The 12,793-nt window shown below is 36.5% G+C and overlaps 1 protein-coding gene across 1 annotated transcript; it reads left to right on the top strand.

Annotated features, from left to right (window-relative positions):
* The first annotated feature begins 179 nt into the window (after positions 1–179).
* On the top strand, positions 180–4,835 carry LOC132153029 (dnaJ homolog subfamily B member 11-like). The gene is made up of 10 exons (XM_059562141.1): positions 180–337; positions 825–981; positions 1,948–2,045; positions 2,278–2,410; positions 2,560–2,702; positions 2,787–2,869; positions 2,988–3,045; positions 3,213–3,324; positions 3,547–3,706; positions 3,841–4,835. Exons 1-10 carry the CDS (start codon positions 264–266, stop codon positions 3,903–3,905), a joined length of 1,083 nt encoding a protein of 360 aa, XP_059418124.1. The 5' UTR covers positions 180–263; the 3' UTR covers positions 3,906–4,835.
* Positions 4,836–12,793: the final 7,958 nt, after the last annotated feature.

Raw genomic sequence — 12,793 nt, 5'->3', positions numbered from 1 at the left:
TTCTAATAATATAATATAATATAATATAATATAATATAATATAATATAATATAATATAATATAATATAATATAATATAATATAATATAATATAATATAATATAATATAATATAATATGCGTTATTATGACACTTTGTTTGTACTTTTATAACACTTCCTTTTTAAAATGAGGCGGGACTTATGACAGAGCAGGAAGAGGCTTTTTGATAGACATCGCAGAAAGCCGGTGTATTTTACTGGACTTCTGAAAGAAAGAAGGACCCATGGCTGTTAGAGGAATGAAATTGTCGAGTGTTTGTTTTCTTCTTTTTTATGTGATATTGACAGTGCTGGCTGGGTAAGTGAATGTCGTGTTAGTTTCAGGGTTTTATGTTTAGTGCATTATAAACTCAGTACTCTGGCTGGTACACATGTTTCACTGTGATTGGTCTACGCCACTGTCCATGCATCATGCCGATGAAGCTCGCCATACAATACTTAATATCACCTCTCTTATTTATTATACTTTCATGCGTTAATTTATAACTCCAAATTATTATATATTTTTTCGAAATAGGACAGTATTTTTTTAAGTACGTTACCAAAAATTGCTTGTCCTGTAACAAGGCTGATAAGTTGTCACGTTTATATAAATGTTAATTTCTTTCAGAAATATCTTAAGCTCCATACTGTGGTCCTCTGGCTGATTTTCCTCATCAATTTGTATACCATTAGATGTTAAATAATTATACGTCAGTATCAATATATCGGTTTATATTCATCATTAGTTTGAATGAATGAACTGGTATACGAATGAAAAGTTCTAAAGTAACTTATATTTTCAGGAGAGATTTCTACAAAATTCTGGGAGTTAGTAAAACCGCATCAATTAAAGATATTAAGAAAGCCTACAGAAAGCTGGCATTGCAGCTTCATCCGGATAGAAACCAAGATGACCCAAATGCCCAAGACAAATTTGCCGACCTCGGAGCTGCTTACGAGGTACGATTGTTCATGCTTTAACAACTCCTTTCAAGTGGGATCTTTGTCGTTTTCAGTGTTACGCTTCATGTGTTGAACAAAGATAATGTCTTTACATATATAAGTAACGTTATGCATTAGGGGATGACCTGACTTAGTGTCTATACGAATATTATGCGTAACTTTAATACAAATATCTATGGCGATGTTTTGTGTCACTAAATCATTGCTTTACAGATTTATCATACATTTTTGCACAAAACATCAATAGAATGGTAGAAAGCAAGTAAATCTGACCGGCACGACCGTTGTTGTTAGAAACGAACCGATGGAGCGATTTGATTGGTTGGAAGAAATGTGTGGCCGCCTCTGATTGGCTGAAGCATCTGTTTATTTTTTTATGCAGGATATTTATGACGTGAACCTCTGGTGTAGCTTGTATTGATGTGTACAAAATTTAATTCTTGCTGCATAATAAATTATTTTATTTTTTATGGCAAATAGTCAGTGGCTGGCTCTATTATAATATTAACAATGTTGTCATTGAGCTGTATGTATAGCTTTCATATATAAATAAATATTTAATATATTACATTAAAGTGGATTTAAATTCATTTTTATATTTCAATATATAATAGATTTTTCTCAGTTTTATTTATTTATTTTTATTAATTTTTTTTTTCAAGCAGATTGCTTAAAAAAGTCATTTGAATTGGTCTATAACCATATCAGAAATTATAAATTAATCAGGGTGCTAAAATTGATAAACGAAGTGCCAAAAATGCCTTTTTTTTTTTTTTTTTTTTTTTTTTTTTGTACATTTCATAACATCTAATAATGGCTTTAGACACAATATTAACCTGTGTTTTGTGTTGAACAGAAATTTCCCCCTAAAAACAACTTCAACATTCAAATATTGCTCCTTAAGAGTTCACTGTGTTTTTCAGGGTGAAAAGACTATTTTCTGAAGGTTCTTTTTAATAACAGGTGCTCTCCGATGAGGAGAAAAGAAAACAGTATGATGCATATGGAGAGGAAGGGTTAAAAGAAGGCCATCAAAGTTCACATGGTGATATATTCTCCAGGTAAATGAACCTCAGCTTAAGAGTTTTCTTCATCAGTTAACCACTGAAATGTTTGTGAAATTTCCCATGAATGTATGATTTTAGTATAGATTTGCAAATGTCTGATGCGTAGTTGGTATACTCATTTGAGATGCATGTCCATTTGAACCAAAACTGTTGGTACTGTCACTGCGCATTCTTACAGTATTTGACTGCATTGATATTCAAATGTTTTTTTTGTTTTTTTTTCAAGTTTCTTTGGCGACTTTGGATTCATGTTTGGTGGAAATAGGCAGCCAGCTAGCCGAGATATTCCGAGGGGTAATGACATAGTACTGGATCTTGAAGTAACCCTAGAAGAGGTGTATTCAGGGAATTTTGTAGAGGTGAGCTTCTTTTTTGTTCGTGCTCCCTCTCCATTTCTTTGGCCACCATATTGGCTTTGTCTGGCAGTGTATAAGCATAGTCACATGGATATGGACACTCTCCTTTCCTTTTTCCTGTCCTTCTGTTTCCTCTCTTCTTCACCATGCAGGTGGTGCGAAACAAACCTGTAGCAAAAGAAGCCCCAGGCAAACGAAAATGCAATTGCCGGCAGGAAATGAGAACCACGCAGCTAGGACCAGGTCGCTTCCAGATGACACAAGAAGTGGTCTGTGATGAATGCCCCAATATAAAGTAAGCTTGCCTAGTGATCGCTCTCACTTTGACTCTCTAGGACATACTATGATCTTCTGTTAAAGACTGTATCATTTTTTCCAGGCTTGTGAATGAAGAGAGAACACTAGAAGTGGAAATCGAGCAGGGTGTGAGAGATGAGATGGAATACCCTTTCATTGGTGAAGGTATAGAAAATAATTATATGCATAACTCAATGCAGTAATATATATATTTATGATTGAGCTAGGTGATGCAACATATTATTTATAGAATGCAACATATCTGTTGGTTAACTGACTGCAGGTGAACCTCACATTGATGGTGAGCCTGGAGATCTGCGTTTCCGCATCAAAGTTTTAAAGTAAGAGTATTAAATTATAGCAATTAGAACAGTGAATTTAACTTTTTTTCTTAATGTATATTCTAATGTAGGTTAATGTATGTACCTCTATTTATTCTCTGTCTTAAAGAGTGAGAATTTATGAACTGTTTCCAGTTCATCGCTTGTAAATTTATCTTCTTGTCCAGGCATCTGGTGTTTGAGCGCAGAGGTGACGACCTTTATACAAACGTCACCATCTCTCTGGTAGAGGCTCTGGTCGGTTTTGAGATGGACGTCACTCATTTAGATGGTCACAAGGTATGTTTAGTTTAATTTTTGTAATGTATATTTATATTTCATTTCACATGTGCATCTAAAAGCTGTGACTTAATAGTGTATCATAATGTATCAGATTTTAAATGAATTTATTAATATATTTCTGTGGTTTCTTAATATCTTCCTGTTGCCATATGTCGAAGTATTTTCTGTATAAAAAAGACTCATCATAAACTCACACAGACTTGTCTTGTGGTCTTGTAGGTGCACATTGTCAGAGATAAAATCACTAAGCCAGGAGCTCGTATTTGGAAGAAGGGTGAGGGCTTACCAAATTTTGACAACAACAATATCCGTGGATCGCTCATAGTCACCTTTGATGTAGACTTCCCCAAGGAGCAGCTTGATGACCAGCAGAAAGATGGTAAGAGAACATTTAGGCAATATGGACAATGGGCTTTTCTTAGTGGACAGACTCTTCTGTGTGAGTACTGTTGACTTTCTGTATATTGTTGTGCATTTGTGTGTTAATAAATGCAACAATTTATTTTTCCTTAGGTATAAGGCAACTTCTGAAACAGGCACCATCTCAGACGATTTATAACGGACTGCAGGGATACTGACAAATCAGCCAAGTAATTTAGGACTGATTGCCCTGTCCCTGTCTGCCCTTCACACACATGCACACTGAGAAACAAGCAATGGGTTGTATTTATTTTTTTCTGATTGTTCTCAAGAAGTGCTGAATGTTTTTATCATTTTTTTTATTATTATTTTCTTTCATTTACATTTTAAAGGCCTTGTTTTCTCATGGAAAGTTTTTTTTTTTTTTTGACTCAACATGTTTCTCTCCAAATGACAAGTTTTCCTTGTATAGTCCCTGTTGTCATACTTGGAGTAAGTAGTACAAGACATTTTTCATCAGTTATATGTTTGGACGCTAACTTTCTGCTATGACCAGTAAACAACATACACTCATGGATCAGCATATTGTTTAGTGCCAGTTGAACTGAGACCTACTGCACCACAAAAACAGCAAGAGGACTGAATCTTTAAACCAGAGGACTATTTAAATACCTTCCTCAGCATTATATGTCACCAAGATTATTTTCTTCAGATCCTTTAGGAAAGAAACAGTTATATGAATGTAAGTTCATTGATCTTTCCCAGCTTGGGCTCTTCAGTTTTTGGTCTGCTTGTTTTAAAGAACAGAATCATGTTAGGTTTGTGTGTTGCCATCAGGCTACATATCTGTGTCCTTTGAGGCATTTTCTTGGGTTTTGAAGTTCAAACAGTAGACCTCTTAAACTGTACATCTCAACACTTTCCTGTGAATTTTTTATGTGACAGACTAATGTTCTTGTTTCTTTCACAACCCCTCCTGATGTTCAGCTCATTGGGTCTCTTCCTAGTTTGTGACTATCCTTTGCTCATTTGTGGACAGTACCAGAAAGAACAAAAAGAACAACTTCTTAGGATTACTTGTGCACAAGTGAAGGAAATATCATTTGTAATTTTCAAATGAAAATTAAAAGTTTCTAATTATGGTTAAACACGGGTTTGATATGAAAACAGATTTATTTGTTTACTCTAGAAGATTTCTGACATGTGGCTCCACAACTTAATGTATTTCTTTAAACTTTAATGGTTACGAAAATTCTGAACTCTGAATTTTCAGTGGCTGTTTGGTGTAGTTTTAGCAGCGGTTAGTTAGGCGGTAACATACTTGTCCACTAGAGGGCAGCAAATAATAGATGATCTTCAGGATTAGTGCTCTTTTAAAGTTTCTTGAGACTAGAAGTTTGTATTACTATTATAACTATTACATGATATTATACAGTATATATTATATAGAATTTTTAAATCTTATAATGTGTCATATGATACATTCTGTGCGTGTGGTGACATTGCCATTTAAATATGTATATTCTATGTATAGAAAAAAAAATATATAATACATATTTTATTTATAAATTATAAAGTGTTATGACCTTAAAAGTAAGGCAAACCCACATTTGTTTCTCAGAACTCTTAACATATTTAGAACCGAGTTATTAATGCCCACATTATAGGATGCATTAATTACACCTCATTACAGATCAAAGGTATTTGCTTTCTTTAATCATGCGGTGAAATCCCACCCAGTTTCATAAGATCTACTTTGCTTGTGAATGCCTTGTGACCTTTTGGTAAGGAATAAGCTCCATATACTGAACACCCCATATGGAGATTGGTGTGTGTGTGTGTGTGTGTGTTTGCTAATCACTGTCATGTTTGGTGTCATTCAGAGTTGAAGGCAAAGAGTGTCTGCTTGTCTGACACAGTTCACCCGTTTCCATCTTGGTTATGACCTCTGAATGCACTGCTGGTGGTTTTACTTAAACTGTGTTGGAGGCCGATGAGCTGAGGTGGAGGTACCATTGTGCTGAGTCAGGCCTGAGCCCCGCCCTGAGTGTCCAGGACGAGAGGACGGGTGGTCGCCCTTCTGGGTGAGGTCGTCTGTCAGGGTGTAGCCTGGAACTATTAGAGGCATCTGTTTGTATGACTGTTTTACAGTGTGGTTTTACATGTTGTGAGTTTCCCTCTGTGTATCTGTGAGGTTGTGTGTGAACACTCTACGCATGTTTGTTAGATGGAGTGACAAGGATGAAGAGAATTCATCTGAATGTAAAGGACAGTCAAACCAAATGTGTATATAAGTGTTACAGCATTTGTAATTAAAGTGATGAAATAAGGAGTTTATTTGAGGGTCTTGTAAGCAGGATAAAATGTGCCTGCGTGGAGTACATGGGGGGTCTCCCTTAGCATCTGCTTTGGAGATTCATTCCCTTAACCCCACTACTCCAAGCCACAAACCTCTCCATTCACAGCTATTTACCCTGCTTTAGGTTTACTTTCAAATCATTCTCAGCCAAGACTTCTATCGCTCTTCCTCCGTTTCCCCTCCTAAATGGCCTCCAGAATAGATTTGAATTGTTCCTTTGGGTTTATGGGTCACACTGTATGTACGGTATATTTGTATGTTTTGAACTCCCACATTGGTATTAATGCTGAAGGCGGGCGAGTTTCTACTGGTGGTCCACCACAGGGTTGACAGTCGTGTTCTGTACCTACAAACAAATCACAAATCATACCATACACGAATCTGACTGATACGATTCGGAATGATCCAGTCACCATTGCAGGGCAAGATTGTAGGTGAATAATGACATGAAATTGGAATAGCCTATTTTTGAAACTTGAAAGTCTCGTCCTCGTTCACTGGAATGAAAAAAAAACGACCATCACAGCAGAATTCCTCCTGTGTTACACAGAAGATATGCAGACATACAGGTTTGGACAAACTTTATTAATTGCTTAATTAATGATCGAATGCTTGATTTAATCTGTCCTAACATTTTAATGACAGACACATAAGCACAATAGTTTCCTCATGAGGGCAGTGTTCTCTTTCCAATGGTAATGCAGGAACCATCTGTCACGCAGGGTTGGGATGTGTGCCACTGAGATGAGGTCTGGGAACAAGCCTGAACACATTGCTTTTGGGAACACTTTCTGAGCAGATCCTTGAGGTTCAAAACAATCCTGTCAGGCTGTAGATTTTAATGGCATAATTGCAGAGACTTCCTAGCTGTGCTGGGTCAAAGCCACCTGCTTACACTGAGTTTGCTCTATTTACGGTTTTAATTGTTTAATTTTCATTCATTTTGCTCATTTTCATTCTGAACCAGGATAAGGAGGTGTTCAATTTGAATGGGCTAACTCTATCTATCCATCTATCCATCTATCTATCTATCTTAATGGCACAATTAGAAAGGCTGGCAGTGCTGGGTCAAAGCACTTCCACTTACTCTGACTTTGCTGAACATCTCGTTAATAATTTAATATTTTTAATTGGTTAATTTTACAAATATTAAGGTAATATCATTATATTTAATGTATTTTTTTAGTACCTTGGCATACCATTTACTCTTCGGTATGTGAATGCATCAATCAGTACTATGGAATGTTCTAAAATTCCACCCTTTTTTCCACCTGATACATTGCCGTGCAATAGAATGACCACATTATGTTTTCCGAAGGGTTCAGCTATGAGAATAACAATTCTATAATGTTTAGCTGCTTGTGGTTATTAGTGCTCCAACTGCATTTAGAAAACACATAGTGGGGGATAAACAGGGTATCCAAAATAGCAGTACTTGATGGATAAATCCAGCTATTTTGTGGCCAAAAGCCTGGAGTGAACAAAAGGCAGCACTTGTATGGGATAATACATGTCAGTTGTCTTCAGCCCACTGCTGATTTGAAGGCGGCTGTGGACGGCCAGCACCGTCCCACGTGCGGGAAGCCTGTGTACGCTGTGCTACTATATTTAACAGCGAGTTGTGGGCTCTAATTATGGGAAACACAGGCAGGAAAAAGTGGCTTGGGGTTTTTCAATCCGTCTGTTTGTGAGGACGAGATGCTGTTTATTGAAATATTTTCAAAGCTAAACATAGACAACTGTCATTATGGACGGTCTCCTCAGAATGTCTCAAATATACTGCATCCCTATTTCACAGGCTAATGCAATGCTGCGAGGGCTGAAACTGGAATCTGAAAACTGGGCTGAAACTTCGGCATCCACATCCTCAGGAAGAGGTGGTAGAGTCATGTGAAGCCAGAGACACAAACAGTGCTAAGACCACCAGTCTTGATTAAAAGGGCTACATTTTTCCCAAGGTTAAGCAGAGCATTTGTTGCTTCAATGCATATATGGGCTACTGTACAGATATTTAAAGAGTCATGTTGTACTAATATCCCATAATGGTTTGCGTTCAACTGGAACTAAGTGAGGCACTCGGTCCAATTTAACCTCCCTCAGCTTTTATCACCAGTGACATGATTTTGAAGTAATATATAAATTCCATGGTACATGAATATGGTAATAATTGCTGGGTACACAACCAGCAATAATATATACAAAATTATTTGTTTATATGCATAATATATACAAAATGACCATCGATAACACTATCTGATACAATCAGTGTACCATGGTATGCCACAGTATTTTTTTGTAAGGGATTAGGTTGCTCTTGCATGAATTGTTGGTGGAATTTCCCACTTTTGAATTTCAAAAACACCCACAAGTTCAGCAGGAATTTTCTTTTTTTTTTTTTTTTTTTTTTTTTTCAAATAAGGCTAAATGTATGTATGTGAAAGTACAGTAAGTGTGTATTAGAGATGCTTGAGGACTAGAGCGCTGAAAGCAGTCTTTGTGTGGGTGTGAAGTCCATCCTACACCCTCCCCACAGCCGTGGTGCCCGGGTCCTGTGGTGGCAGATCACAGTTAATAACTGTGTGGTTGGCTGTCAAGAGCACTTAGCCTGATGCTGGGCAGGCAGGACCTACGAACAGAGCTTCCTCTGGCCGATTGAGAGTGCACGTGTGTGTGTGAATGTAAGCCCATGTATACACCAGTATCTTGACCTTAAACCAGAGGAGAAAAAAACTTGCATATAAAGTTTATCAATATAAAGGTATCTTCTTGCATTTGCATTTTGTATTCTCTGCAGCATGCTACAGTTACAGATTGCTTTAAAACTTTATGATTCATAAATGAATGAATCAAATCAGTGTCCAAAAGTGTATAAAATAAAATAAATAAATATAAATGTTTTTACATGCTTCAGTAAAAACTTGTTAACTGATTTACCTTAATATTACCTTATCATTACAGTGAAAACCTGATAGAATGATACCATGAAAACATAGTATTTGATGTAATTTAGCTATAAAGTAATTAATAAATGATAAATGTATGGTTTACCAACTAATTTAAAGTTTAAATCTGTATAAAACTCAATAGGAAAGTTTAAATTGTTGTTTTTGTAAGTAAGAATAATCCTGCAACATGCATCACTTGTTATATTTAAATAGTTTAGTTTTTTATCATTTATGTGCATTGGGGTGTTTTGTGCAATAATTTTTTGTTATGTAGTTTAAGCTTATGTTTTAAGTTTAGATTAAAGGTTGAATTATATACAGGCACCTGTAGAGGATACAAAATGCTGTCCTCTAATACCCATTACATTGTGACCAAAATTTTTGTAATCATAAATTTCTGACCATTTTAAATGTTATATATATATATATATATATATATATATATATATATATATATATATATGATCGATTATTATTATTATTATTATTATTATTATTATGTAACCAGTGCAGGTACCTGTATTTGAAAGCAATCAGAAAAAGTAGAGAACGGCAGAAAATGCCGGTAAGGAAAACCAGACTCCAATGGCTTTTATTTTGTAGTCAAACAAAGCAAGCTATATATACGCTGTCTGTTTGGGATTCAAAGTCCAGCTCATCCTGAAGTGTGTAGATTAGATAAAGGTGCATGCTGCTTGCTTGGTTCCATTCTAGCCTCTGATCCTGGTACAGATAACCAGGTGACTTCTTTGTATTGAATAAAGCTAGACATTATGTGTACAGTTGCTGAGGTTTATGAAGCACTTTGAAAGACACAACAATAACACAGTAGTATGTTACTTTTTGACATAATTTTAAATATATAATTTAGCATGAGTAGAAATGTGAGATTGAGCAAGTGTTCCCTAAATAGCTTTTGGACCGCCATTTCATGGGTCTAAGGAAAGTGTAGTATTTTTGTCTTGTCATAGCTCATTGATCCCTTCCACACCTTTCCGCAGCCCCTTTTCCCAGATCACTTCATTGGTTACTGCTGCACAGGCTGTCAGTCAGTGTGCTCCAGGGCTCCTGTATCAGACTCCCTTGGGTGGAGGCTGGAAAAAGTTCCATGCAGTCAGGCCAACAAATTAAATCCCAATCAGTTAGACAGTCCTGAACACTGCTTCTAGCCAGACCCCCAAGCCTGCACACACAAGCCACCACACAGCTCTGATTTCACCTAGAGCTGCACAAAGCAGAGACAGCTTTGGCCTTGTCCTTGACAAGACGCCTGAGCTCACCACCATTCCCTTCTCCTCTCCCCACAGACTCTTCCTGAGAGAAACCAGGTGCTACAGAGGCTGAAATAGTGTTGGCTGTTCTTCTCCTTTCACCCCTGGAACTGGTACACCATTTCTCACGACTTCATGGGTCATTTGCACTATCACCTTTCCACTTGATTTTTCAATTTCTTGCTTTCCAGTTTCAAACCGCTAGGCTTCATTTGTAAGTCACTTCAGAGATGCCAAAATTGAACTGTGCAAATTAGAATGTGGAAAAGTTCCAGCTCGGTTTATCGAGTAGGCAATTATTTATGACAACTCCAGATTATGAGGACATGATGTTTTGTCTGTTGTGTATCCAGCATAAAAATGGAATCAAAATGCAAAGTCAATATATTTTATAATTTCCCAGGCTAGCTCTGGATTGTTTTCTGTTGACTTTGCATTGCCCCCAATTTGAACATTTTATAACACTTTTTGGTAACAAATATTTACTAAGGGTTTTCCCTTAATAAACTTCATTACTGCTTATTGATATTAAGTAAGGTAATTATTCTAGTAGTTCTTTTTAGATATTGGGTGGGGATAAGGGATCTAGGATATGGTCATGCTGAGTAAGGCATTAATATGTGCTTTATAAATACTAATAAATAGCCAGTATGCTAGTGATATGCATACTAATAATAAGCAACTATGTAATAGTGAATGTGTTCCCTAAAGTGATAATGCAGTCTTTTTTCAGACTCTACTTAGCAACTATAACAGCATCTTTGTCACTTGAGTTGTTGTGTTATTTATGAACTGTATGTGGCATTGATTGTAACTAACGAACACTGTCTCCATAAATGGTTCTGACACATTTTCACATGCAATATCTGAACAATATAGTGCAGCTGACTTAATAGCCTTAAAAATGTGACAGTTAGTCAAACCACATTTTTTGAACTATGTGCCGTTTTGTTAAATGGTACCGTTTCAGTAACAGTGGAGAAATAGATCACCAGATATGTGAGTGAACAAATGAAGAAGGTGACTTGTCAGATATGATTATCAAAATGCTTGTAGTTGCATAACACTGGCCAAAAACTGAAGCCAGGTTCATGCTAATGACTATTCCTAATTGCCATTCTGAGATTATATTTGCCATTTGCTGGAAGTGTTTGTCATTTCCAAATGCTTAATTCTGAATGTCTTGCATAAGAAACCATTACATTTTCCTTTGACAATACGTGTGTTACAGAGTATAAAAATCCAAGCTATTTTTCAGTGCCATCACTCATACAATTAATTTTATTACATAGATTGTGCTGAACTGAAATCAAGATGTATGGATAACCGTTAATGTACTTGCTGTTGGACCCCACCCTTCATCTGAGAGTTTTTATCCTCTAAATAGCTTGAAGGGTATTAAGTTAATTAATGGCACATGAAGAATGAGGATCACCCAGAATCTCAGTCTCATGCAGTTTTTATCCCATTGTCTTGTTTCTTCTTTATTCTTTCTTTTCTCATTTCTTCAGTGTCAGACCAGTCCAGTACCCCAAATACCTCTGTTCGCAATCCAGGCAGACCCAGTGGTCATGTATTACTCATTCAGAGATTCCATTCCTTGTAAATATGGCTCTGGCTCCACCTTCCCTCCTCTTGCTGCTTAATCCTGCCAACATCTTTTTCTCCAATGAAATGTTGGTATGCTGTGATTGTCCAAACCAATACATGGCAAGAGGGCACTAGGAAGTGAAGTTAACATCAGGGGGGAGGGTGTTAAACTGATCTGGTTTGCTCTCTGATGAATATATCTGTATGTGATTATTTTGACAGCAGTTATAAACCCATAAGGCCTGGCCCCAGTTCCTGCTCTTGTTGATTTAAACCACTGAGCCCCATAAATAATGGCTGATTAAGTGGCTGCGCCAGCTCTCTTAGCCCAATTTACCGCTGCCTGGGTCTAAGCACTGTGGCCCTAAATGTGTTCTGCATTAGTATTACTGAAGAGGAGTGGGAATGCAGGGTGACTGGTCCCATGAGCTGGAGTAAGCTCTAAATGAAAGAGGATTTAATAGATTAAAACATCTTTTAATAATCATTTGAGCAGACCTAAACTGTGCCTTGATTCAAAGGAAACATGGCAGAGACATTCTTGTCATGAGCAGTCATAAATATGTCACGCTAAGTAAACTCATTAGTTACAGAAGTCTGATGTTTTAGATGCAAATAAATGTACATTCACTCTAACTGCTCTGTTAATGTCAATCACTTTTTGCATTGTGTATCAACAATCCAGCTGCTGTTAGTGGCATACAAGAGTAGCCATTGTTGTTTGAGGATAAATATTGGTTACTAGACAATTTGTAACTTAATGTTAATCTTTAAAAATACTGTAATTTAATAACTTTTTAAAACATAATCTTAGCAACTCTTGAAAGAAAAGTAAGTAATTTTTTTCTTACTGTACGTGAAATTGTGGTGATGCCTAAATGCACTTGTAGCATTGAAATGATTTGGTGATTTATAGTGATATATCACTTAATTTATTTAGA

The sequence above is a fragment of the Carassius carassius genome, chromosome 11 (genome assembly GCF_963082965.1).
Source record: "Carassius carassius chromosome 11, fCarCar2.1, whole genome shotgun sequence".
NCBI classification, from domain to species: domain Eukaryota; kingdom Metazoa; phylum Chordata; class Actinopteri; order Cypriniformes; family Cyprinidae; genus Carassius; species Carassius carassius.
The sequence above is the reverse complement of the archived record's forward strand: the minus strand, read 5'-3'. Positions and strand labels throughout refer to the sequence as shown.

What these genes read in the sequence shown, in the direction of transcription:
- LOC132153029 (XM_059562141.1), top strand. Translation starts at nt 264, where the DNA reads ATGGCTGTTAGAGGAATGAAATTGTCGAGTGTTTGTTTTCTTCTTTTT. An exon ending in CATGGTGATATATTCTCCAG is followed by an intron (nt 2,046 to 2,277) that starts GTAAATGAACCT and finishes TTTTTTTTCAAG; the next exon opens with TTTCTTTGGCGACTTTGGAT. An exon ending in GATGAATGCCCCAATATAAA is followed by an intron (nt 2,703 to 2,786) that starts GTAAGCTTGCCT and finishes CATTTTTTCCAG; the next exon opens with GCTTGTGAATGAAGAGAGAA.